Consider the following 26,093-nt stretch of genomic DNA (forward strand, 5'->3'; position numbering starts at 1 on the left):
TATATATATATATATATATATATATATATATATAAAAACTTGTAAATAAAACTAATGTTCAATCTTTTTCTCCAATGTGTTTTTACCATTTCTCTGTAGCCTAATTATTTGTAAAACCAAATTTACTGGCAACTCATCAGTCAAAACAAATATAATCTTAATAAATAGCCTAAATAAATATTTCGCTTGACAAGAGTGCAGCTCATGTACTACCGAGACACAGCCAGCAGCGCTCGAGCGTTTTCACCGGCAACCTCCAAAAAAACACGGATCCCAATCCCTTCCCCGTGCGCGCGATCCAGTCCGGGCTTTCCCTCGTACCGTACCGCTCTCCAACGTAACGTTACCCTACTATGTGTGTGAGCGCATGTGTGTGTGTGTGTGTGTGTGTGTGTGAGAGAGAGAGAGAGAGAGAGAAAGAGAGAGAGAGCCTTGTTTACAGCGTCAATTCAACGGAGAGAGACTACAGGATCTACTCTACATCCTTCGCATCTCCTAAACGAACACAGATCCGATCCCTCGCGCAGCATCTGCGTCCTCCATTGCCCGCGTCTTGAGGGGAAAAATCAAGGTCTGAAATCTCAGACCGAAGATGGTGGGAGGCAGAGAGAGACCATTTTAAAGCCTGGACGGATATTATTTGGCATCTTTCTGAGTTTCTCCGCCGATTTTAGGCCTTTAAGGACCCTGGATGAGAAGCGCTAGGCTTCTTGCGGCTGATGAAGATCGCACACGCACTAGCCCAGACCGTTTTAGCCAGCGGATCTGAGCGGGTTTCGCCGGACTACATCTAAAACCAGCCCGCGAGGCGACCCACAGCGCGGTTTTTTTCCTGATTTTCCCACGACATGGAGCGCGGAATCGCGGATTGTCGAGCCGTCGCGCGTTTTTCTGGCTTGTTTTCACGTATATCGACGAGGAAAAGCGATCCGGAATAACACCGAGCGCGGTTTTAGCAGCGCGAGAATCAGTGCGGTTGAATCCGCCTCATGGTGAGGGCGAAGCGGGCTGGGTCTGCTGGGTAGCCTCGCCGGGGCGTCTGGAGGGTCGTTTATCCCAGCGAAAACACCACGAAGATGGACGAAATTGGTTTTGTTTGATCGTTTCCAGTCGCTGTGTACCTGTTTTCTCGTTTTCGCCCCCTCCACGAGGAGGCACCAAGCTGGATAAACCAACTTTGTTGATATTTTTGTACTGAGAGAGGACTTCAAGCATCATCCACTTTCAAAGGGTTGAGCCGTCTCCCCTGCTTTGTTATATTTTTAATATTTTTTTTTTAAAACAAGTGTTTGCCTTGTTTTGGTACAGGAATGAGGTCTAGCAGACAGAGGCGACATTGGACCTTGTTTTGTGGTTTGGTCCTGGTCCTCTCAACGCTTTGCCATGGAGAAAGTAAGTTATCCTGGTGATATGGACGAGTTTGGATTAGATCATGGTATCATTGCTCCCCCCCCCCAAAAAAAAGCTTCACTTTCATTTTGCTTTCAAAGTGTTTTAAGCTTTCGTTCGCGAAGTGTGGCAGGAAAGCTGGCTCGAAATCCAGACCATCTGTTTTTAAACCTGTTACTTTGCTTTTAATTGCTTTTTAACTGCTTTCGTTCCCTTTAAATGTTTCTTAAACGAAAAGAAATGGAAGCCCGCGCGCACTGTGCACCGCAGGAGTGTCTGTTGAGTGTTTTGGCTATGCAAAGTCAAAGAACACAACAAAGTCAAGTTTGGTCATGCTAACACTGCCATGCATAAATAGTCATTTCAAAGGTATTTTACCACCGTGTCTTATCAAATAATGCTAACATTGGAGTCTGTTGTGGTGTAATTGCGTTCACAAGTGCTTTTATGTGCACCTGTAGATGTAGTAGTCAAATTTGAGTCGTCACCACCATGTTGGGGGATTTCGGTGACCGTATCTAGTTAATTTAAGTCTCAAACCAATAGGTTTTAATTAGACTAAATTAGATATTAAAAGCATTAGCAATTCTGATTTCCTACAGGATATGAGAGTTTAAAACTCGATGAGTATGGCTTTTTTTTTAACGCTTAACGTTTCGACCTTCTCGTGGTCTCAAGGAGTGACTTTGCAAGTGTTTGATCTTCCTGAGCGACTTTACAACTTGATAAATCTGTTTCGCTTTGACTTTGCAGGCTGAAGAGATTTTCCGCAGGTTATTACGTTTTCTTCTGTATTGATAAGTGTGATTGCAGCTAGCGAGATTGCTATCGGAGGAGGGCCGGTCCCTGTTAGGTTAGTAGGATACGTTGGGACGCTGCGATGCGGTTGCCAGCAAATGAAAGTGATTTTAGATGACGACACGTGTTGGGATAACGCTGACGTGCTCTGTATGGCGGGGCATGTTTGTTTACTTGTCACCGTGTCTCATGTTGTTGACGCTGTGTTGGGTTTTGCGTGCTTTCTTTGGAATATTAACCAAGTTATGCGAACATGCTAGATGGGAGTCGTTATTGATATTAGTTTAACCCGCATCGGGAATGCAGTTTGCCTTTGTTTTCGCATGCAAACCTGTCCTTTGTTCTTTAATAACCCTAAAACGGGCCCATGCGTATGTGAAAAACATTTAAGATATTTATTAGGCCATTCATTATACTACCTCTATAAAATCAATAACCTGAGAAGTTCTATCTATCTATCTATCTATCTATCTATCTATCTATATATATATATAGCAATTTTTGCTTCCCTTCATGTTTGACCACCACAAAATTTCCATGTTTCCAAGTAAACTGCAAATAAGACCCCTGATTCATCCGATTCATCGAGAGAGAGAGAGAGAGAGAGAGAGAGAGAGGAAAAATCTGTGTTTTTAAAATAGAACATGTAAAAACACCCGCTTTAGCAAAACAGACTGGGTCCTGTTGATTGGAAGAGTGAGGAGTTTGTGAAGTCTGTGTAATTGGGTTTTACTGTTAACCCCAGCGGTTGCAGGGCAGCGAGGCAGAGGAGGTTCTCGGTGGAAATCCTAAGTATAACCTGTCTCTCTTGGCAAATGATGGTTAAAGATTCCCAGTGGGGTATAAATGTGGCTCAGGTTAACTGGTTGACTTATCTCGTGACCAAACCGTTGGCTTATTTGTTGATCTGCCTTTTTTTTGGTTGATTTTAAAGCGCTTTGCGCGTTTCTCTTTATGTAACAGTACAATATTTGTTGAGCGTCAGCTTACGTTGGCTGCTCATGCAGTTCGTATTTTATTATTGTCTCATGTAATTGAATGGCATAAATAATTCAGCGGTTGCGTTGTTCGTATTAATGTGCTGTTGTTTCGTTTCTAAAAATGGTCTCTTCTCGGAGAATCACGATTGAGATTTTAGAAGTGGTCCCGATGAAAATGTATTAATTGATTACAAATTAAAGCAATATTGGCCGTATTCCAGAGAAAAAACGCCTTTAATATTTTGATAAAGCCTGTTTAGCGTTGAATATTTCAAATGAACCATTTGTGATTTTAACTTTATACTTTTAAAAGTTTGATGTTTGAGTTTGGGTATTTTTTTTGAAGTTCATTAGACAGCTTAAAGGATATAATAAAGCAAGCAATAGTATAAACGTATTTATCCTTGCGAGATGCTTGCAAACATTTGATTTCAACATTGAAATGAAGAACTGAGGCAACTATCAAATTGCTGTCCGACTCTGTTAGCTTGTCTCGTTTTGTGATTCTGTTTTCGTATGAAAGCGCTCTGTCGCAATCCGTTTCGTTGTAGAGTCTGAAGTGTTAGGATTTACTAGCTTGGGTTAAGGTTTTTTTTTTTTTCCTGCTTCATTTCAAAACGATGACATCAGTTTATGACCTAATTTCCAAATGCCTTCGCTCTGCTACCTACGAGGGTTCGCAATGGCAGGCTGGAATTGGGTTATCAAATGTAAACATGAGATTTGGAGCGCCATCAAAGCAATAAAGATAGCACTGTTTACTCAGCAGTGTGAAAATGTTAGAGTCCGCAGACGGGCTGGGTGCTGTCTGTCTTCCGGGGCGGTGAAAGATGCTTGTTTTTGCCTTACTTTAATACGGTTTTCTAGCACGATGGCTGTAATAAACCAACGCACACTTGTTAAAATCAGAATTGAGCGATGGCTTTAAAAGAAAAGATCACGCTCAAGAGGCAAGAGCAGGCATTTTCTCTCTGAGAGCGTTATCTAAGATTTAAAGGGTTATAAACGGTTAGGGAATGTTATCTTTTAAAGTTTCACTTAGGATCTATAATTCAAGATCTCTATAATTATCTTCCTGCGTTTTCCAGGATTCGTTTTTTCGGCTCTGCCTAAATGTTTTAGGATCTTTCTTTGTGATTAGCTTGTGGGCAGATCGCGCTGTGGAAAATAAACAACTTAATGGGTGGTAAGTGAAAGCGGAGATGTCCGTCTCGGGGTACCTGTCATAAAAACGCAAAAATGCATATTTTAAAAGCTCCCTCGTGGCACTGTGTCACTGGCAGAGGAAAAACTGCAGTTGGTTGAAACTTCATACGTCTGCTTGGGTTGATTTCGGTTGGATTTGTGTTTTGTTTTAGTGCTCGTTCTCCGCTGTTGTGTAATTTTTGTTTTTAAAGCAAACGGCATTGGACACCATTGAACTTCACTGCATGGACAAAAAACCCCACCTATATACGTGTTCTTTGCGTGTTCCATTAAAGAATGAAAGTCATAAAGGTTGGAAACGACACATGAATAAGTGCATTTTTGGACATTCTGTCTCTTAAAGACACTAGTACAACTAATTTGATGCACATGTGAGGGGAACTTGTAGCGTCCGTTCAATGACTGTACAAAGTTCCCTCACATACGCAGCGCATTAAATGTCTACCCTGCCTATAATTCATAACAGAATAGAATCACCTGCACTTTAACCTCCAAATTTGCCTCCATGAATCAAACTATTAATTCAAATATTTAAGGTCAGTTTTTTTAATCATCTCTTGCTAGCAGGCTGTGACTGTTGAAAACTGATTATCATGTGATTTATTTTTTTTCTTCTTCTGTTTTCCTCCTTCCAGTCTGTGGTCCAGGAATTGACATTGGCAATGACATTCGTAATTTCAAGCGGCTGGAGAACTGTACGGTGGTTGAGGGGTACCTGCAGATCCTTCTCATTGGAAGCAAAAACAATAACAACCAGGAGGTCTTCCGCACCCTCAGTTTCCCCAAACTGACCATGATTACGGATTACCTTCTCCTCTTCCGCGTATCTGGACTGGACAGCCTCAGCACCCTCTTTCCAAACCTCGCCGTGATCCGGGGACGCAACTTGTTTTACAACTACGCCCTGGTTATATTTGAGTTAACAAGTTTGAAGGACATTGGCCTCTACAACCTGCGCAACATCACTAGGGGTGCGATACGAATCGAGAAGAATCCCGAGCTCTGCTACCTGGATTCTGTGGACTGGTCTCTCATTATGGATGCTGAAGTTAACAATTTCATTGCTGGAAATAAGCAGTCCAAGGAGTGCGGAGATGTTTGCCCGGGAATCATGGAGGACAACCCTTTGTGTATCAAGACGAACTTCAACAGCAATGACAATTACAGATGCTGGACCTCCAACCATTGCCAGAAAGGTAAGTTACTTGGGCGTGTTTTAGTGATTGTTTGGTTCGTAGGCCAGGTTTTGCAGCAGTTGCGCTTTCTTTAAGACAGTGTGCGGTCACTATCACGCGTTGGAGGCTGTAGTGATGACTAGGCTTGCAAATCGATGGAACATTTCTGGTGAATTTCCAGAAACTTTCTGGAGATATCACACTTTTTTGTAACTCAAAAGTGTAGGTTGGTATATGCGGAAAAAGTGGGTGAATTTAGACTTGACTACTGAGAATATTGTACATTTGTATGATGTCATATATGTAATATCTGCAACAAACTGCAGTTTGGATCTTTTTTTTTTTGGCTTGTCAGGCTGTAATAAACTCGATTTGTGAAATATTTTCAAACTGTAGTTGACCTGGGGTACATTTCCCATACAAAGACGTAGGCTAACTTGCTGGTTAACTACCATAATGAATGCCTCAATGGAGAACTAGCTAGTTTCTTAAAACTATAGGCTAATCAATTCCATTATGTGAGCCTCATTGTTTTAATTCTGTAGAACTGTTATTAATGTTGGCTTATTAACTTCTGTCAGATTACTGCTCTAAATAATAAACATCATTTCGTGACCACTTTGCTATAGTAAACCAACTCCAACCTAAGGCTAAAAGCAGACTAATGTGTTAAATATTAACTGAATTTGTATTTAACGTAATTTTTTTCTCAGTTATTCAAATAGCGACTACAGAAAATGAGCAAAGAACATTATATTACCAAAGAATATAATCAAAAGCGAGTTTATGCACTTCCGTTATAATCAGTGAACTACACTGTATGATGAATAAATCTCTTATATTTGTATCGCACGTATTTGTGCACTTTATTGTTTATGATGAGAGAATTTGCAGTCAGAGCTGAACGGCAGTTTCAGCGAATGCTCATCTGAACACCTCTGATTGGCCGTTGCATTCATAAGCTCAGCTTAATCGCAATATCATATGTGATCATAATATCACTTTAAAACATGGAAAAAGAAATGTAGTGCAACAAATAAGCCCTAATATTAAAAAGAGCAAAAAACAAACTGTAATAAAGAACACAATAATACTTTCAATAACTGCATGTTTATTTAACGAACAGTTTAAATAAAATTAAACCAATTCCCTTATATGGCATTAGGCTGGCTAGACGGCTCACATTTCAATAAACAAACTTTACAAGTGTCTTAAAAAAAAATACAATTAAAATAAAAATGTAAATCACAATCAATTGCAAGTGAAGCCATCCAATTTACCTGCACTTTAGGTTGTGTGTGAGGAAGAAGAGTTTGAGAGAGGATGTACCTATAGGCAAGTTATTATTATTAGGCTGGGCTACTGTACGTTTTTTTAAGACTGCCGTATTTTCCAAGCAAATTAAGTGCACGTTTTTATCATGTGTAAAATTACCGATTAACATGGCAGATCATTTTTTATTTTTATTTTACAAAAACAATAGGCTACAGAACGTAGAAAGTTCTACTTACAGAACCGAGGTGTTTTTTTCAAACTTGATGTGCTATTGCGGTAAGCCAGTTTTCAAATCGCATATTTGGCACGCTGCCTTTGTTTTGTCCGCACTCAATTTAAAGTGCTCCCACACAGCTGAGGTTTAGATAACGTTCACGAAGTTCACTCTAGGGTGATTCAAGGGGGAGTGAGAACCGAAAAAGCATTCGAATTGAAAATCGAATGCCAAACCGCTGAACGGATATTCGAATAATCGAATCGCCCTACATAAATGATTCGTGCAATGTGAACGCATTTACTCACTTGCACAAAAACAGATTTAATATGCCTCTCAAACTCCGACTACAATGCAAACCAGCGATAATTGCACGGGCCTTCATGTATATAATATCGTTTATTAACCAATGCCTTCGCTGCTGCTGGTCTTCGACGATCCAGTTCACTGAAGAACATGGATTGTAAGTCTTGTTTTGCTCATTTAGCTAAGCTGTTTACTTCCACATGTCGTAAACAAGAGGAAAATATGCTTCTAACCATAGGTTGAGACTATAGTCGTAACCACAAAGCTATGCGATGCTGTTTTTGCGAATGTTTGCTGGTTACGAAAAGCGCTGAATCATTGAACCGTGTTGGTAACAACAAACTGGCGACCATAGTTTGACGATGCACATGGGAAAAGCAAGACTAATGTACGCGTCGCAGACAGTTTACACTAATTGCCGTTATGGCACCTCTTGTGGTAACGCTGAGAATGCAACTCGCGTTGAGTTATGAATTGCCGCATTTCGCAACACCTCTATGCATAGTGCATTTTGCGCACGAATCAAACGGTGCATTTCTTAACCAGTATCTATTGAATTGCACATTTTGTCTTGTCTGTCAGCGTTAATCGCGCATCCGTCATCGCAAAGATTTTTCTGGTTGTTATCGGTTAAGCAGAGCAGGGTCATCCGGCGTTCGTTCTCTACCTGTAGGCTTCAAATCTTGGCTGGTTCGTGTTTTACAGTAAGGAAGAAAAGGCACGTCTGCTGCAGGGCGTGTTTGTGTACGTTTGGTTTTTCCTCCGCCTCACGTTCACAATGAAAAATGGAGTCCGTTCGTTGCGGGGTGGGGTTTGGATCGCGCTAGGCTTTGAAGATAATGGTCTCTCGTCCGCAGAAAGCTTTGAGTCCGGAAGTGTTGAAATGTCAAATTCCCGACAACAGTGAAGTGGGGGGAGAATTTGTTAAAGATACGTAACATTTTTCACCAAGATGAGAAAAGGAGGATCGCGAATGCCAGCGTAAACGTGAAATACGTGCAAAACACGTGCGCGGAGAGGTCTGGTTGTAGTCTTCCACTATTGTGGTCTTTTTGGAGCGAAGGATGCTGCAGTGGCAGACAAAGCGCCTCTCTCTAAAGGGAAAATACTTTAGCAGTTCCTCCCTCTTTCCATATAATTACCTTGTTTTCCTTTAACACAGATGTTTCTTCAAGGGCTGGTAGTGGTTTCCAGTCAGTCTGCCTTGCCTTTTTTCTTCCCAGCTCTTTAATTACCCAGTCAGGACTTGTTGTTCACCAGCCTTGTACTTTGGATTTCAGCTACATTTAGAGTAGATAGAGCTTACTGCAAATGTCTGCACACAGGAAAGAGCCCACATCAGATAGACTACTTAACGGTTCAAGATGAGTTGAGATGCAGATATGCAGATCTGGTACAGCTATCCTCACGCTGACTGCTGTCGGTAAAAAAACATTATTATTTTCAAAACTCTGTGCTGAATGGTTACTGTAGTGTTCTGTGTGGCCACTAGGAGCTGTGGACTTGACGAAAGATGCTTGTAGTGTTTAGTATATCTATATTTAGCACGATTTTCTAATTAAATGGTTAAATTCAAGGATGCACGCATGACCTTTTTTATGGATTTTTGAAAATTAGCTTGCATGCAGTTCGTAAAACAGCTTTAAGCGAATGAACAATTGTAACATTTAGAGACCGAACGTTCACCCTGTAAAAAATGTATAGTCTCTCAAAAGAAAGAGTCAACTCTGAATCATTGCAACGAGTCGTTTTTAAAAGGAGTCCCAAGCAGTTTCATTTCGATGTTAACATGGCCCGCCCGCTTGTTGGTCTTTTCGCGTTTGTCGGAATGAAAGTGCACATTTTTTCTTTGCCACTAAGTGGCGCTTTTCGAGCTTTAAAATAGAGGTTTCCCGGGAAAACGATGCACGTGAATCATTGAGCGAATAGTTCGGTGTTATTGTTAGTAAATCAGATGCATATTATTAGGCAATGAAAGCGATTTTTGACCTTGCATGCATGTCAGTCCATTGTCGGAAAGTCCCAAAATCCAAATATGAACATTTCATAATCTATAATAATAGTAATGACTTGAAAAACTGTTTTCAACAAAGAAATATTTCTTGAGCAAATCAGCATATTAAAATGATTTCTCTGCTTCGCTTCACAGGAATAAATAGCATTTTAAAATATGTTAAAATAGGAAACGGCTATTTTAAATTGTTATAATTATATTGAAATATTTCATGTCATTGGAGAAGAGATTTGTTTCAAAATCTAAAAAAAACAAAAAAAACAATCTTACTGACCCCAAACTTTTGAATAGTAATTGTTTCTCACACAAATAGCTTCAGAAGTTGTTGAACGTAGAGCTTGAGTCGCATGAGAACTTTTATTCTGCTTTTTTGTCATTATTTAAGCTTGTTCATTGTACCTGCATGTAAAAAAAAAAAAACCCATCATCATAGAATTTCCTTTTGTGTTCCACAGAAGTCTAAAGCCTTTGAGCAACATAAAGGTGATTAAATAAGGACTGAATAGACTGAATAGATAATCATCAGGAAGAGATCCGGGTAAAGACGACAATGCCAAGCTCATCCCAAAACATGTGATTTCTTAGCAGGGACCGCAAACCCAAACATGACCTTTTCGGTACCTTGTTAGCTACTGTTTGATCATAACACTGACCTCAAAGCTGCAAATGTCACACGTATTGGATATTTATCGCAGTAACGGATGCGTCAGTGCAATACGATGCCTTTCGATAAGGGTGTTTTCCTTTGCACCACCAAATGTGCTGGATCAGGCAAAAGGCTAAAAAAAAAAAAAATAGGAAAAATTTGGATGTTAAATATAAAGTTTTGGATCACTCCGTGTTGTGCATTTTTAGGCTCTGCTGTCGTCTAGCAGGTATGTTTATTTTACAGGTTTAAAGTTAGATACGATATTATAAGCCTTTTGTGGAAAAAAAAACAAAAAAACGTCTAGACCAGAACGGCAGCTCTGGAATGTGTCTTTTGCGTCCTTTGAAGATGCAAATAAGGAATCTTGGCTGTCTGGTTTTGCCGTGATGCGTTTCGGGACGCCTGCCGCAGGATTTGATGAAGTAGTGAGATTTTGGAGTGGTCTTTCACAGGTGACAGGTGAATGCTTTCTTTCATCTCTCTGCTGACCACCGTTGGGTGGAGACCAAGCGAAAATGTCACTGAAATGTCAAGCGCTTTAGCCGAATAGATTACAATGTCTTATGACTCAGGATTGGAGATTTCTTCCTTGCTCTGAATACCACAAGGTATTAGGCAGTTTTTAATTTGCTGCGTTATTGGTTTTCTCTTTTTTTTCTTTTTCATGCAAACGTTGAGTCAAAAGGTCTGCGCTAATGGCATCCAAGCCGTAAAGCACTGACAGGAGAAGAGCCCCACAGAAGCGGGCTCGCTCGCTAAATTATATCGATATCTTTAAAATGAAAAAGCTTCTGCGGAACTTGCTGCCACAGTGCCAGGTTGGTTGCTAGGGAGTTGGTACGCCGTTGCTAAGATAAAATGGCAATTAAGTTGGTAAACCGATTACGGAGTAGCGATTCATATTAAATCAATCCATACCAAATTTCTCTACCTGAGAGACCCTGTGGCATGTCACACCTGCAGCTCTTTAAAGCACAACATACAGGGCAAACCGAACCGTTCTGAAGTGTCATATAGTTTCTGCGAAAACTCAGACAGCCTGTCAAAATAAAAGCATGATGCATATAACAGAAATACATTACTCTTGTATCGCTTTTGTCGAATATAATGTATATCTTTGCATATTACATTTACTGCCAGATTTAACAACATTAACCACTTAGTTGTAGAAAAATGTGACTATTATTAGAACTTTTTAAAGGAATATTTGCGTCATTTTTGTACAATTTGTAAGCCACAGTTTAATTGCCCAATAATAAAAGGGCTTAATTTTCATTTGATTAAAAATAAATAATAAAAATATTTGTTTTTCAGAAAAAATAAAAAATATGTATATATGTATATGTATATGTATTTATATATATATATATTTATATGTATATGTATATGTATATGTATATATGTATATGTATATGTATTTATCTATATATGTATGTATATATGTATTTATATGCATTTATATATATATGTATATGTGTGTATATGCGCACACACACACTTAGAGAAAACGAAACAATTTACAATTGCTGTTTTTTGAGGTCTTTATCATGATTTGGGGTATTATTTGTGTTTTTTTGAGAGATTAGCTACACAAAGTTTCTACTCAGGGTTAGGGTTTGTATAAATCTCTCACGCTTAGTGTAAGTAGCAGTAATAGTAACTCTTCCCTTGGCAAACGCCACTTCACTCGCATGTTTGTCAGCGCTTTCTGACAAACCGCCAGTGTTAGAGATAGCGTAACAGTTTGTTTTGCTTTCAGACGTAGACGTTTAACTACTACCAATGCGGCTGACTAAGTTCCGAGCTCAGCGCGTGTTATCAAGGCGAAGAGCGAGCCGCGGCGCCCCGCGGGAGGGAAAGCACTCATCACTTAATGAGCTGCCTCTGAGTGATCTCATCCGCTCCGCGCCGCGGCCGGAAACATTCAGGCCCCCGACAAACGCTTGGGGGACTCTCTGAAAACGCTCGGCCGGAGAATGGGGGCCTTGTTTTAATTACCGTCCGTTTATCTGCCCACATGTAAAGGCTGGGTTTGTGCCTGGCCAGGCAGCACAATAGTGTGACTTCCTCTTTGTGTTCTGCCTCTCCCACATACTTCATTAACCTCGGCAGACAGTATAACTCTTTCACCGGAGTATTGTGTCTCCGCCAGAGCGGCTCAATGCTGGAGTCGCAGTCAAAGACACGGCCTGCCCTTGACGGTATCGTGCTGAAAGTCTCGGCCGTCATCAAGGTTACGTGTTTGTCAAACTTTATTGTGTGATAAGAACAGTTTATTTTAGATAAGAATAGCATAAGCGCCAGTTGAGTGACTGTTGAGTTCTGTAGAATAGCTGCATGCTGGTGTTCAGTTTGTCGGCTGCTCTTTTGCCCCAAAATGATAAAAAATAAATATATTTTTTTGTTATTAAAAATGTTTAGAAATGTAGAATGTTTTGTTATTAAAAATGTTTAGGAACAAAAAATAATTATAAAGAAACGAATGTCTAGAAAATACAAATAAAGTCTCTTAACATTTAAAAAAAAAAAAGAAATATATAAACGCACACCTATTCATATCTAATCTCATCACGATATTACGAAACAAGCTCAATTCATTACTATAACAAACTTACTTTATTACTGTAATGCTAGTACTTATTGTGCAGTTCTGTCCATTATTATTAAAAAAATTATTATTATATTTTCTGAATTGTTTTGATCAGTTATTATTAATAGTATTAATTATTTAGATTATTATTATGGTTTATGATATCATATTTTGTCCTTCTGATTTTGGGATAGAATATGACTTGCAGTACATTTGAAAAATAAATAAATAAATTGCAACTACAAAATGGCAGCTGTTGTTGCCAGATTTGTATTATAAAAAAAATAAGAGAGCAACATTTTAAATTATAGCTTATATTTAAATGCTATAATAGACCCCGCCCCGTAAATGTCAATATTAATTTAATCTTATATAAATCTGTTCCTTACATTCCTAAGAAGTTAGTTCGTTAGTAAATGTGAACTAAGAATTAGATATAAATATTTCTACAGCATTTATTAATCATAGTGAATTTCAGCATTTAATAATGCATTATTAAAATCGCGTTGTGTTTGTTAACATTAGTACTTATATTCATAAACGATCAACAGCTATATTTTCATTAACCAAAATTAATAAATAGTGTAATTAATGCATTCATTGTTTGCTCGTTCAGCTAAATGCCAGCTTAAAGTAAAGCGTTACCGCTAATTTAAATATGTCTTCTGTAAAAAGCCATAAAATGTGCGCTGTCCGAGTTTAATACGGACTTATACCGAGTCCCATTTGTGACCCAAGCGCGCCCTTTACAGAGGCTGACCTCGCAGCGTCCGCTCAGGCATTCCCAAACATCCGTTATCGGGCCGCCGGTGTGTGGCGTCGGAGGAGCGAACGGGAAGAGAGGAATCCGTCCCTTTAAGTGGGCATATAATTAGGCAGGAATTCCAGCCGGCTTAGTCACCGCTGTACGGGGAGGATAAAGGGGAAAACCGTCGCTCTCAGCCGTTGCAGGGACCACCGCTCGCTCTATCATTCCCCAAGAATGTGTGTGAAAATCGAGGGGGCAGGGGTGGGGTTGCTGTGGTGATGGCGGAGGTCGCTTTGCGAGGGCAGTCTGGGGTTGTGTGATTTTGGCACCGCTTGTTTAACCAGTGAGATTCCAGGCTTTCGCCCAAACACGTTAGGAATGATCTAACCTTTAGGCACAGGTGACGGCTTCAAGGAAGACTTATCTTAACTTATCGTTTTGTTTAGGGTAGCGGCAGCTAACGCTTAACAGAAGCCTGTTGCACAATTTTGGAGCTTTTGAAATGGTTTTGAACGCTACGCGAAGCACATGAAGCGGTATTCGCAGATAAGTGGAATAATTGGCTTTTAAAGAAACTGCAGAGGAACAGAGCCGTTCCTAGAGACTAGAATATCGTAGAAACTTGATGTATCATTTTTTTTTCAATTCAAGTTGCGCAACTTCACCAATAACTAGCAATCGCATAGCACTCTGGTAGTCTGAGATATTGCTAATTTTATTAAATTACAGTGTTCCTACTATAAAAAAATGCACCTTTTTTGGCCCTTTAAGTTTTATCTAAATGTAATGAGATAAAACAAATGTGGAATTGCTCATTAACTTTTAAAATGAGTATTTATTTTTATTCGAAGTCTAGTCTATGCTCACATAGGCTTATTAAAACACATTAAAACAGTGAAATACTAGATGTTTTCTATTGTAATGTATTCAAGATTGTCATTTATTCCTGTGATGTAGAAATTAGAGCTCGACCAATCGGTTTTACCAATGTTTTTACACATTTTTCCCAATATGTAAGGATTTTTCCATTATTGGATATCAGTTTTATGACGTAGGGCATTTCGAAAAACTCATGCAAGACTTGCAACACTGCATCTCGGAGTGGCTTTAACTGATGCATTTTCTTTAACATATCAGGCAGTAGCGTACAAACGAGACGTTACGTAAATTATTAATAGTTCAGACTCGGCATTGAGAAATAGAGACAAACTCGAGGAGAGTCATGCAATCCATAAAAGTCATGCCCCAGAGACGTAACTTTACGAGTTAAATGAGACAAACTTAAAGCGCACGTTGGAAACGAAACGGCTTAATTTTACTCTCTTTGTCGGTGTTTGTAATATAATTTTAATCTTGTATAGCTGCCGTTTAGAGTCCTGTTGGGGGGGGTTGATATTCGGGCATGTTTCAGTACAGATCGTCATTTGAGTAAAAGTGCTCTCTAAACGCATAATTAAAAACGGCACTGTCAGCAGCTGTTTCTTAATGTAGGCACATGAAAATACTGTTAATAATTCTGATAACATGCCAGATGAGATCAACAAGATCTATGTGTTCGTTTTGTTTAATTGCTTGCTGCAGGAGAGTAGCTGGCTTCACACTTTAGCTTATTAAACAACACGCACGCGCTGGAGTTTCACGCTGCAGACGCTGAACGTTTTGAAAATGTAGTTTTAAATCATTACATAAATGACGTTACAAAGTTGATCGATTTTCTCTCTTTATAAAAAGCTAGAATTATCTTTATGCTGCTAATTAGTTTGGTTAACTAATGGGATATCTGTTTATTCAACAAAGACTAACAATAACAAAGATTAATAAATGGTGTACAGCATGCATCGTTCATTGTTTGTCCGTGTTAGTTATTACATTAACTGATGTTAACAAATGACACCTTTTTGTAAAGTTTTACCATTATTATCATCAAACTATTATTATTTTTTGCAAACCATGATGCATTTTTTTAAAAAAATTCTTTAAGTAGGAAATAGAGCAGTATTTTTTTGGAAAATAAATATTTTGTAACTTAATAAATGCCTTTACTGTCATGTTCAATTAATTAAATGCATCCATGCTGAACATAATATAAATTATATATAAAAAATAAATAATCTTATTTCCCCTTATTGTTTTTTTTTTTTTTTTTAGCAGTGCATCAGAAAACATTATTTTTTATTTTATTTTATTTACATTTTTTCAATGAGTTCACAAAGGAGTTTCCATGGTTCACAAAGAAACAAACTTACGATTCATGTTCTCTGAAATTAAAGTTTCATGACACAAGGTTTATTTGCTCATAAAAAGATGCATTGGTGTAAACCTCTGTGGATCAGATGAGCACATCCTCTCCACACGATTTCTGTAGTTTGTTTTTAGACCCTTTCTCCTCCACCAAATGAACAAGTGCAGGAAGAGGAGCAAAAGGAGATCATTTGCATCCGTCCGTTTCTTCCTCTTGTGCGACTGAAGCGTATGTAGGGGAAATTAGGCACTGCGTGGCGAGAGTTTCCTGCAGATTTACAGGGGAACAGTGATTCATCCTATGTCTCATTCATAGAAACACTAGCGTGATGCGGCTTCCTGTTTCACGCTGGCTCGGTTGTAGATTACCCGCAGTCAGAGTGTGACGATGCTAGCACTGGTAAAGGTTTAATTTATCATTTTTGTCTCTGCTATATTTTTGCATCTTTTTTAGATATTCCCTGTTATGGGTTATGAAAGATTCATTTGTTGTTTTTTTTTTTGAGGCCCAAGTAACATGTTGACATGCTTGCAAGGTCAAATAACACTTTCATTTTCTTATAATACATTTATTTTTACCTTATTTGTTCATTGAATCCCGAATGATTCGTTTAACAATACATTTTTCCAAACCCCTCCGGTGATTGGTCGATTTCATTTTTAAAGCTTTTTTTTTTTTTTTTTTTTTGATCTTTTAAGCTCCGAAAGCACAACGAGTGGTGAAGAATGCATTGTTTTGCTCAAAAAGTGGGCGGCAATATGCTAACGTTTACGCCAACATAAAACGGCTTGGGACTCGTTTTACAAACGACTCGTTTCGATGATTCAGAGTCGACTCTTTCTTTCGAAAGACGATAACTTCATACGCGGTGCGCTTTCAGATTGAAAACTTGGCAGGGTGTTTTCATTCACTTAGAGCTGCGTTACGCACTTCATGGAAGAGTCATCTTTTAAGACATTCAAGACATCTTCCGAATCTCCCCAGAATGACCGTAAACGCTTCCTTTTCTCTGGGCTATTTCGGACGGAATAACGTTGACGCGAGTCAAAATATTTGTGTTCCGTCAACTCAATTCAGCATCGTGCTCATTGCTGTCTGTAAGGCGTCCATCTCCGCCTGCGACTCTGATGTGCTTCTCTTACCGTCCTGGAGCGGACGGCGAGATTCAATCCAGGGCCTCATTACGCTTGTCAGCGACGTCCCTAATGGCCACAGGTAGCTGTCTTCCTGTCGCTCTCTTCTGGAACACCCGGCCCAACTTGTCTGTTAGCTATAACCAATGATTTACAGCGTGTCACTCATTAAAGGGCGCCGGATATTTCTGCGCTGTAATCGTATGTGAGCACTAAAAGAAACCACCTCTGAATCCGAATAACTTGTTTTTGACCGTCTCTAATGGAGATTCATTAGACCATGTTTAAATAAAGCAATAATGATTGGACAAACAGTGAATTTTACCACAGCTTTGGGGTTTTCTCTGGCAAAACAAGTTGGAGCGTTTTTAAAGGACTTTCTTTTAAAGGACGGCTGCAAAAGCAGTAGGCTGGAAATTACGATTTTATTCCATTTAATGATTCTTTTAGTACATTTTTTTTTTTTTTAAGCACGTTAAGCACGTTAAATTATTGAATAACCGTTCAGACTACGTTGATTGAAGTCTCACGTGCCGTAAGTATAACGCAATGAATTTTTGAGACGCGAGATATTATTGTTTTGTGGTCCTGTGAAGTATTTTAAATGAATTTATTTATTTATTACTCGCCAACAAAGCATCTCACGAAGAGTCACGTTACACTGGTACGAACTTGTCTCTTTGAGATTGATTCTTTGAGATTGAATGTATTTTCTGTAAATATTTGATTCGATAAAAATAACAAGCTTATAAGAGTCACCTTTTTGGATTTAGCGTTCATCCAGTCGCAAATGAAAAAAGAAACAAAGCTCTTCATAAGGGCATTAAAACATTTTTTTTGTGGAAAATATTCTAGCATTCATCCTGTTTTTATGCATTTATATTTCTTCAACTAACAAACCTTCCCATAAGGAGTCTGGTTTGGTAATTGGTTTGCATGCTGAATGTTTTTGAATGACTAAAGCATCAACACATGAGTAGTTTGCTTTGGATTTTGAACTGTAATTTCTTTATTTATTTTATAGTCACAATTTCTCACAAGGAGTCATTTGTTGGGGATTCAAGTCATGCTGAATGTTTTTAATTCGCTAAAAAGAACCGTTTCGGAAGATTCATTTGGTGTTGTTCTCTTTTTATGTTGGGAACTGTTCGTAGGCGTCTCATCCAGCCCCAATTCGGAGTTTTAAATAAGCGTAAATAAGCGCCAAATCTCATTTCTATACCATCGCTGGCTTTCTTACAGCTTGCGCACAATCTGTTATGCATAGGAAGCGCGACCTGGTAATTAAGGCATTATGTAATTAAGGAACCGACTCGGGAAGTAGGTGAGAGGGTGGAGGAGCTGTTCTCAGCCAGGTAAACGGCCTAATGTCTGAGCCGAGATATTCCCCACGTGAAAGCGAGCAATCGTGGCTCTAAGACGGATCTGCGAGCAGATATGGCTGCTGTCTTGCTCCAATAATGTCAGAGATTAAAAGAGGATAAGTATGAAGAGTTTTACGGTTTCATCATCAGATAATGTGGACTTAGTGCAGGTTATATATAGCCGAGCAGAGCACACGATGTACCTTCAGGCTTATTAAAGACTGTTCCATATGAGATGAAGTAGCAAGGGCCAACAGCACAGATTACTTGGGGGTCACCAGATGCAAATTATTGAGCGTCGACTATGACCAATAAAACGAAAAGTTATAAAATGAGGCCTAATTTAAAGCAAAATAATCACATTTTTTGGTCGCAGAAAATGATGCACAAGTATAAACGAAAACATGGATGTCGAGATGTCTCGGTTTGTGTGATATTCCTTAAAGGCGCAGTATGTAAGGTTGAGAGCCAGTGGAGGAAATGGGTAATGCGAACAACAAAGGCCCCGGAGCCCACATTTCGGAGTAGAATTACTTGTTAAAGCATTGTTTTTCAGTGAAACAGCTGTGCAAACATAACATTACGTAACTTTTCTAGACGGCGACACATTGGGTTTTTTGACCGTAAGTGGGCGGGATCATATAAATCAAAGGTGCAGTATGCAATTTTTCCTGCTAGTGGTTGAAATGGGTACTGCAATCCCAGCCCGGGAATCTCCCCGAAATGCACAATTCAGATAAGTCATTGGCTTTGGCAACGTTAACGCAAACGTATCGTGTTTCCTAAATATCTACGAATATGTTATATGTTAAAAACTTACACGCAGCACCTTTATAAATGATTATTACTATTAGAAGTGCATTTTAGTATAATATCTAGTATATAGCGTCTAATGTTCCACGTTCAGCTTATCCAGTAGCACACTTAGTTCAACTTGAGGTCTCTTCAGGGCAGGAGGCCAGACGGGTCAGGGATTTTCAGAGAGGCCTAAGGATACCTCAAGCCACACGTGGAGATGTGGAAGAACGACTCTCTTCCACCTCGTGCAGATGAGCGGCACCCTCGCTGACCCCTGGCTCGGTGTTGTTGTCCGTCCAGTTCAGAGTGTGTTTACGTGTGCCTCTCCTCTCACCCCTGCTAATGTGCTCACTCGACTGAGTTGTGGACACAGTTGATGGAAAGTTACCGAGTTCACTGTTGCGCACTAGTCGCCCTTTCATCTCTGCAACCGGTTTGAAACTCTAGTCTCTTAACCTCATGCCCTCAGGGCATCAATTAAACCAATGAAGACAGGAAGGTACTTTTTTTTACGCAACTGTTGAAGTCAGCACGAAACCGCCGTTGACCCCCGTTTGCCTTAAACGCAGGCCTTGTTTTACTGTAATCAATTTATCTGCATGAAAGACAAAAAGTTTGTTTCCGCAATCAAAATGGAATATCTAGCTCCGTATCTTAAATTACTTTCCTTTTAACTTTTTATTTAATGGCACCTATGCAATGTATGCTGTTGGTTAAGGTCATCAAAATGGAAAGTTAACCGCTTTAACATTTATTTCAGAATTTTAACTGAATCAAATATATGTTTTTTTGTTGTGGAACATGATTTTGCTTGGAATTTTTGGGCAAGGTTTGGGACCTCTTTAAAAAAAAAAAAAAAAAAAAAAAATATATAAATCTCACTACCACCAAACTTTTGAACGGAAGTGTACATAAATGTTTTGCAATTACAAATTACTTTGAGCAAGTTCTTTTAAAATTAGCTTAATTTTAAATAAAACAGCTAGTTTGGTTATTTAACATATGACTTTTTTTCAGTAGTATTTTCCTCAAAACATTAAAAAAACCTGCTTTTATGTAGTATTTTACATTTAATTTCAAATGAACTATATTCGTTTTATCACTTCATGTTATTGCTTTATTGAATTTATTCATTTATTTTTTTTAATTTTAATCCCTGCAGGTCCTCTCTAAATGTAACCATTAAAGTACCAGATCGTCCCATAATGTAAATATTTTTTTCGCCATGCATATTGCGCATGCTTGTCAGATCGCTTAGCATTCTGCCGATTTTATTGTATGGATTAAAAGTAATAATGGCGTAAACGGCAATAGAAACAATAGACTAGATGTGCTGGTTTTGTATTACAGCTGTTGTAACTCGGCTTTATTTCTTTATTTTTGTTCAGCTATTTTCAGGTGTTTAGTTGGGTATAATTGGGTTGGATCTACATGTTTTGAAATGTAAAAATGCAATTTCTCAATCAAAATAGCAGTGCTTGAATCTGCAGCGTTGTGTACAGACCGGTATGCTTAGCGTTTACCAGCTCGCAGTGAAATGAATGCTTCGCGTTCGCCTTTTGTTGTGACGTTGCAACAGTATATATCTGTCTATATAGGCCACTGTGTACGCTCTACATAATTAGTTGTTCATTATAAGAAACACAGTTTGGTGTTGAACAAACACAACCCACGTGCAGCTGTAGCGGAGTATATATGGCACGTACGACCCTCCGCGCTCTCTCCCTTCCTCTGACTTCTTCCTCTCCGGTTCTCACAGCTGCTTCTGAGCAGGTGCTGCAGGTGCTAAAGTTCCCAGACCGCTTTCTGGCACGGAGAAATGCTGGTCGCTCCGACGTGGCAAGATATCGCAGAGGCTCCGCATAGCAGCGCGTACAGCAATAAATCAGGACTTATGCGCCGTTGTTCTCGCTTCCCGTTGTCTTGACCTTGAGTCCGGATTTGTTTGCGTGAGGCGTTTGCATTTTCATTTGCTTATTGACCACTGCAACCCATGTCTGATTATTCATGTCAGGCCAAACAATTCCATGCCTGTTGTTTATTGCTTAGCACCTGGTGTTCTTTCGTAGACATTTGAGACGGCCAATAGGTGCTTGTACTAGTTATTGAATAAACAGAGAGGAAAGGTGAAACGGGAGGGGGGCATTTTGGCATTTCCTTAAACCAGAGTGCACCCAAAATATTATAATTCTGTCATAGTGTGCTTTGCCAACTATTGGGTTTCTTTGTGTCTGTGTAACTCAAAAGAGCATATTTTGAGTAATGTCTCGCTGTCTGTGGAATAGATAAAATAGGTTTTCGTGCATATTTTGGTTCCGTGTTGCATCACTTGCTCACAGTGCAATGGATGCTCTGCAGTGAATGGGTGCCGTCAGAATGAGAGTCAAAACAGCTGATAAAAACAGCAGAGTAATCCACAAGTTATCTACACCCATCTACATGAATTAACTTTTTCAGAAGCAAAAAGTTGCATGTTTGTCATAAAAAAAGAACTTGATGTTTTAACATTGTTCAGGCTAAAATTCTATTCATAATATTGGCTTTTCTATTGGAAAAAGTCAATTTTTCTGCTCCGAATCAGGAGCGACATATATGCAAAGATTAAGCACCGTTTAAAACCAAAAACCAGTCCAAATATTTTGGTGGATATTTTGCGGATATTTTATTATTGTGATATTTTTATCTGCTTTTTGGACTCTCATTCTGATGGCACCCATTCACTGCAGAAGGTCCATTGGTTTAGCAAATTCTCCAAATCTGTTCTTGTAAAGAAACAAACTCGTTTACTCATCTTGGATGGCTTAAGGGTGCAAGCACCTTCTCAAAAGTTTTTAACATTTTTAGATGAACTTTAAAGTCAACATACAATTAAAATTCCCCTATTGTTGGTAACAAAAGGTTCTTAGTATGGTTTTGGGAGTTTCCAAAACAGGTTGATATGCATGCGAATCCAAAAAACACTTATTTCACTTTTCACAAGGTCGTTTGGTGTCATTTTCATCTCATCATGCCTCTAACGCCTGAAAAAGCATGCTGCTGTAATCCAGCGTACAGCTTTAAAGCTATTTTTACCGTTCTAAAAGCAGCACCTAGTGGCAAAGAATGATTGTGCATTTTCATTCAGACCAATGTGCAAAAAAAACGTTAAAAAATGGGCAGGCAATATGCTAATTTCATGTTGACGTCAATATAAAACGGCACTCTTTTTTTTTTTTTTTAAATCATCTCGTTTCAGAGACTATAACTTCCAGATTTAAAACTTTTTCATTCACTTAGCGCTGCGTTTCTGCATGAAAGGTCATTTTCAAAAATCCATAATAGAGGCATTTCAAAATGTTCCTCTTTGCCGTCTTATTGCATTTCCTTTTCTTGTCGCATTGATTTATTCGAAATGTAATCACTTAATCTGCCTCTAGCTTTCACTTCAGCAGACATCCCCAAACCTTCTGTTTTTCAGCCCGTTGCCTTGTTTTCTTCTCGTTAAATGTCCTGTTCTGCTTTATAAAAACACCGTATTATGTAAGGCGCACGTTCCTGTCGACTTTAAAGAGCCTTAAGTGGTAGGTCGTAAGTGTGAGGAGTAAATCTGCGCGTGGAGCTGGAAGTCCCCTCTTTCAGATGGTGAGGAGGTGGTATGTGAAACGGCCAGGACGGCGCGATTAGCGCTTGGTCGTTGAGTGACGAAACCGAACACAATGTTTTACTGGACTGCTCACCGCAAAAGTAAACAAACTCGGGGGCTTTAGGGGCGGGGGGTCGTAACTCTGTGCCCACACCGGACAGATGACCGGTGAAATTCACACGTAGATGTCCTCTTCCAGTAAACACGTTTGAGTTCGCAGCTGCGGCTGGGGGGGGAGGGGGGTCCAGCTAATTATTGAGAATTGCAAACATCGCAGAGCCGGATCGGAGGGAGGTTCGTCTCGTTGCTGTTCTGAATGTTACTTGGTTGAAAATGAAAATTGAGCTATTAAAGATGGTAAAATTCTTTCCAACGACTGAAGCACCAGGGAAAGAGGACCGATGCTGCTTCGTTTTGTGAACGCATTCCTGGGAATCGCCAGAGATTCTGGTGTGGTATCAGTGGGTTTTTAGAACATCCAAGTAATTTCACAACAGAATGCCTGAGACTTTCTATTACGCATCAGATTTCTTTGTCTTGCACGCCTCCGTTTAAAAGCTTGTTTAGCTTAACGGTACTGAATGTACACTATATTAACCCCGTAAAGCCAGACGGCTAATAATTGAATTGAACAGTTGATTAAATCTTTAGAGAAAGAAAGTTTGCTCGTTTTCCATTGTTGAGTATCGTTTTTGATGGATGGGGTTTTTATGGCCTATATAGTATGATGCATTCATTTGGTGAAGTAGCTGATATTTTTTTATGGCATGAAAGAAAGATTAAATTCTTGTTCTTGAATCTGAATTTTAATGGGAATTTATGCAGGTGAAATGTAATTACTATGTTAGTAATCAAAAGCAAGCGAATGTGGTATTAATATATCTAGCTAAAAAAACCTAAAATGTCAAGACTTTTTGAATTTTTTTATTTTATTTATTTTTTAATTCACACAATTAAAGATTAATCACATCCATAGTAATTTGAATGCGATAATGTTTACCCAATATACTTCTGTGTGTGTGTGTGTGTGTGTGTTTATATACTCATAATAAATGTAAGCAAAAAATGTTGAAGGTTTGTAGGTTTCATAAACAGTCTGATGGACTGATTCCTCTTCCTGTTCACATGATCTTCTGCCTCATGCTTTTGGACATTTAAGTTGAATTCAACGACGCATATCTTGGCGACTTCCAGCTATTTAATTGCAATTTAGTCTGCGTGAACGTCACTTTAGCGCTTTATGCGCCCGTCTGATTTGTAACTACAGTATAATGGCCTCCCTGCCTTTCGATCAAAGCAATTACTGTAATTTTCAGTTCTCTACTGCTGTTTTCATGCCGGTTACATTCAAAACGAGCCGCTCTTTGTGTAGTATGTGACCAGTTTAGGACTTCAGATATAATGTGTTTTTGGTGAAAACGAAGAGTTCTCGTTGGCTCTTCACATCACACCGTCAGACTTCATATAACGGGCAATCTGTTTGGTTATTGTGAAAATTGCTGTGGATTCTCAAAGCTTTCGCCATATTGATTTTGCTGATTGGAAATTAGTGGAGGAATTCATTGTATAACCCTTCTCCTCGGAGACCCCCGTCCACTTATTCCCGCTTTTCTGTCTGCTTTTGCTCTCGGATGTTTGAGTGAAATGCTTTAGGGAGTGCTGGTGCTCTTACATCTATCATTTACAGTGAATGTAAGGTCAGCGTGATCTCAGGACTTCAGGAATGCAGCATGTATAGTTGCTGGGGCAGACTGGACTAAACCTGTCTCTCTTTCTTTGTTTTCCAATATCCTCCCTTTTGAGGTGACGTGCATCATTGCATCTCAAACACGAATGAAATCACGGTCTAATAAATGTGGCTTTAATTGTGTTTTCATGGCAACGGTGTATAAGAGAGATTGATGTGACGTTACTCAAATAAGCATTTTTATTTAAAATTAATTTGTATTAATTAAGTTGTAATATTTGAAAGTTTTACATAGTTTTTACATGTTATTTTATGATTTATTTATATCATATACTGTCTAAATACATGTATATAATGATAATATATTGCATTATTTTTCACTTGTTTATTTTATATATATATATGTATATATATGTATATATTAATAAATAAATAAAATAAAATGAATAAATTCATTATAATGCATAAAGGTTAGCACTAGTGCATTAAATATTAAATATATTTTTATACATTAATATATAAATATTACATTCAATGCATTATATAAATTACATACAATTGTATGTAAATGTTTAACATTTAGTAAAATAATATTATATAAGATCATTTATTGTATTGCTATATTATTTTATTATCTTTGATTTGATGTTTTAACAGTAAAAACAATAAAGAATTGGACACTTCAAACGTTTTGAGTTATTGTTTGTATCTCAATAGTTTCAGGCTGGAAAAGTTTCCATTAACATACTGACTCATTAAAAAAAAAAAGAAAAAAAAGAACATCCATGTCCTCAATCTTGTTAGCAGGAGAGGTTTTTGATCCAGTTTTCATGAATAATATTCCCACATGTCACATCTCAAAACAGAGAGTATTGAACGCCAGCCCGATTTCTCTGTAAACTACATTTGTGGTGCGTTTATTTTGTGTTATGGTGGTACAAACGGCCTTGTTTAGCGTGTGTGCTGAACGCAGTGTTCCCCACCGAGACCTCAGCTGAGGAATTCCCAGAATTGACTTGCGTTCGTGTAACCGGATCCGTCAGGTGAGCGACACACAATGCTTTTTATTCACTCAACCCTTGGTATATGTCCTTAAATAAAGAACCGCTTGACAGAATCTTAAAGATAAAGTGAAGTTACTAGCATAGTGGCTAGTTTTAACAAGCGAGAGTTTGTACTTCTATAGTCGGTTATGTTAGCCTGTTGGTCTTCTAAGGATCCCTAGCTGTGCCTCACTATGCTATACGTAACTCCCACAGGAAGTACCTGACCACTGTACCCTGCTCCGGGCCGCTTTCACGTGACAATAACGCCTTTTAAAAAGCACCGTGGGCTCTGTTTTTAACACCTCGTTTTTCCTGCACGAACCATTCAAAAGTGAAGAGCGTCAACTTCTGGCTGTTTGTTTCGATGCATAGCAATGCGTCCTGCTCTCCCTGTGAAGGTAGTAAAGATCGCCTCATATCCTGCGCTGATGGTTCCTTCCTGTTCTCCTCCTGGATAATACCTCGCACAGCCCTTTAAGTGGGATTTATAGCTCTTGCCCATTCTGTAATTACCATCATGAAGCTCTCATGCTCTTTATTAAAACCCCTGTCTCAGGCTCGGGAAGCCTCAGGGAAACACTTAGGTTTAAGTGAAGATCCCTTTGAAGTACTTCAGGAGAACAGGGCTTATTTTCTGCTTTCTACTTGCACCTGTGACTTACTGCCAACATCTGGTTTCATACCCAGAGTCCTCAGGCTTTGATAGCATCAGCACATCAAGGTGTGTTGGGCCGGCGCTCAATATAGCAAAATTTTGCTCATGTGAATCTAATTGTAGATCAGTAATTTAGATTTTGAGTCATTTTAAATAATTTTTCATTTGTGGTTGACTACATTTAGTTTTTTTTTTTTTATAG

The 26,093-nt window shown here is 38.8% G+C and overlaps 1 protein-coding gene across 2 annotated transcripts in view; it reads left to right on the top strand.

Annotated features, from left to right (window-relative positions):
- Nucleotides 1-395: 395 nt before the first annotated feature.
- Nucleotides 396-26,093, top strand: part of igf1rb (insulin-like growth factor 1b receptor) — a 74,793-nt gene continuing 49,095 nt past the window's right edge. The window contains exons 1-2 of one of the 2 annotated variants that reach the window (XM_043245301.1): nucleotides 396-1,392; nucleotides 5,009-5,569. In XM_043245301.1, coding sequence (XP_043101236.1) covers nucleotides 1,311-1,392; nucleotides 5,009-5,569 — 643 coding nt within the window. In that variant the 5' untranslated portion in view covers nucleotides 396-1,310. The remainder of the gene's footprint in view (nucleotides 1,393-5,008; nucleotides 5,570-26,093) is intronic. The other variant, XM_043245302.1, reaches the window with a different exon arrangement.

Source organism: Puntigrus tetrazona, chromosome 7 (assembly GCF_018831695.1).
Source record: "Puntigrus tetrazona isolate hp1 chromosome 7, ASM1883169v1, whole genome shotgun sequence".
Lineage (NCBI taxonomy): Eukaryota > Metazoa > Chordata > Actinopteri > Cypriniformes > Cyprinidae > Puntigrus > Puntigrus tetrazona.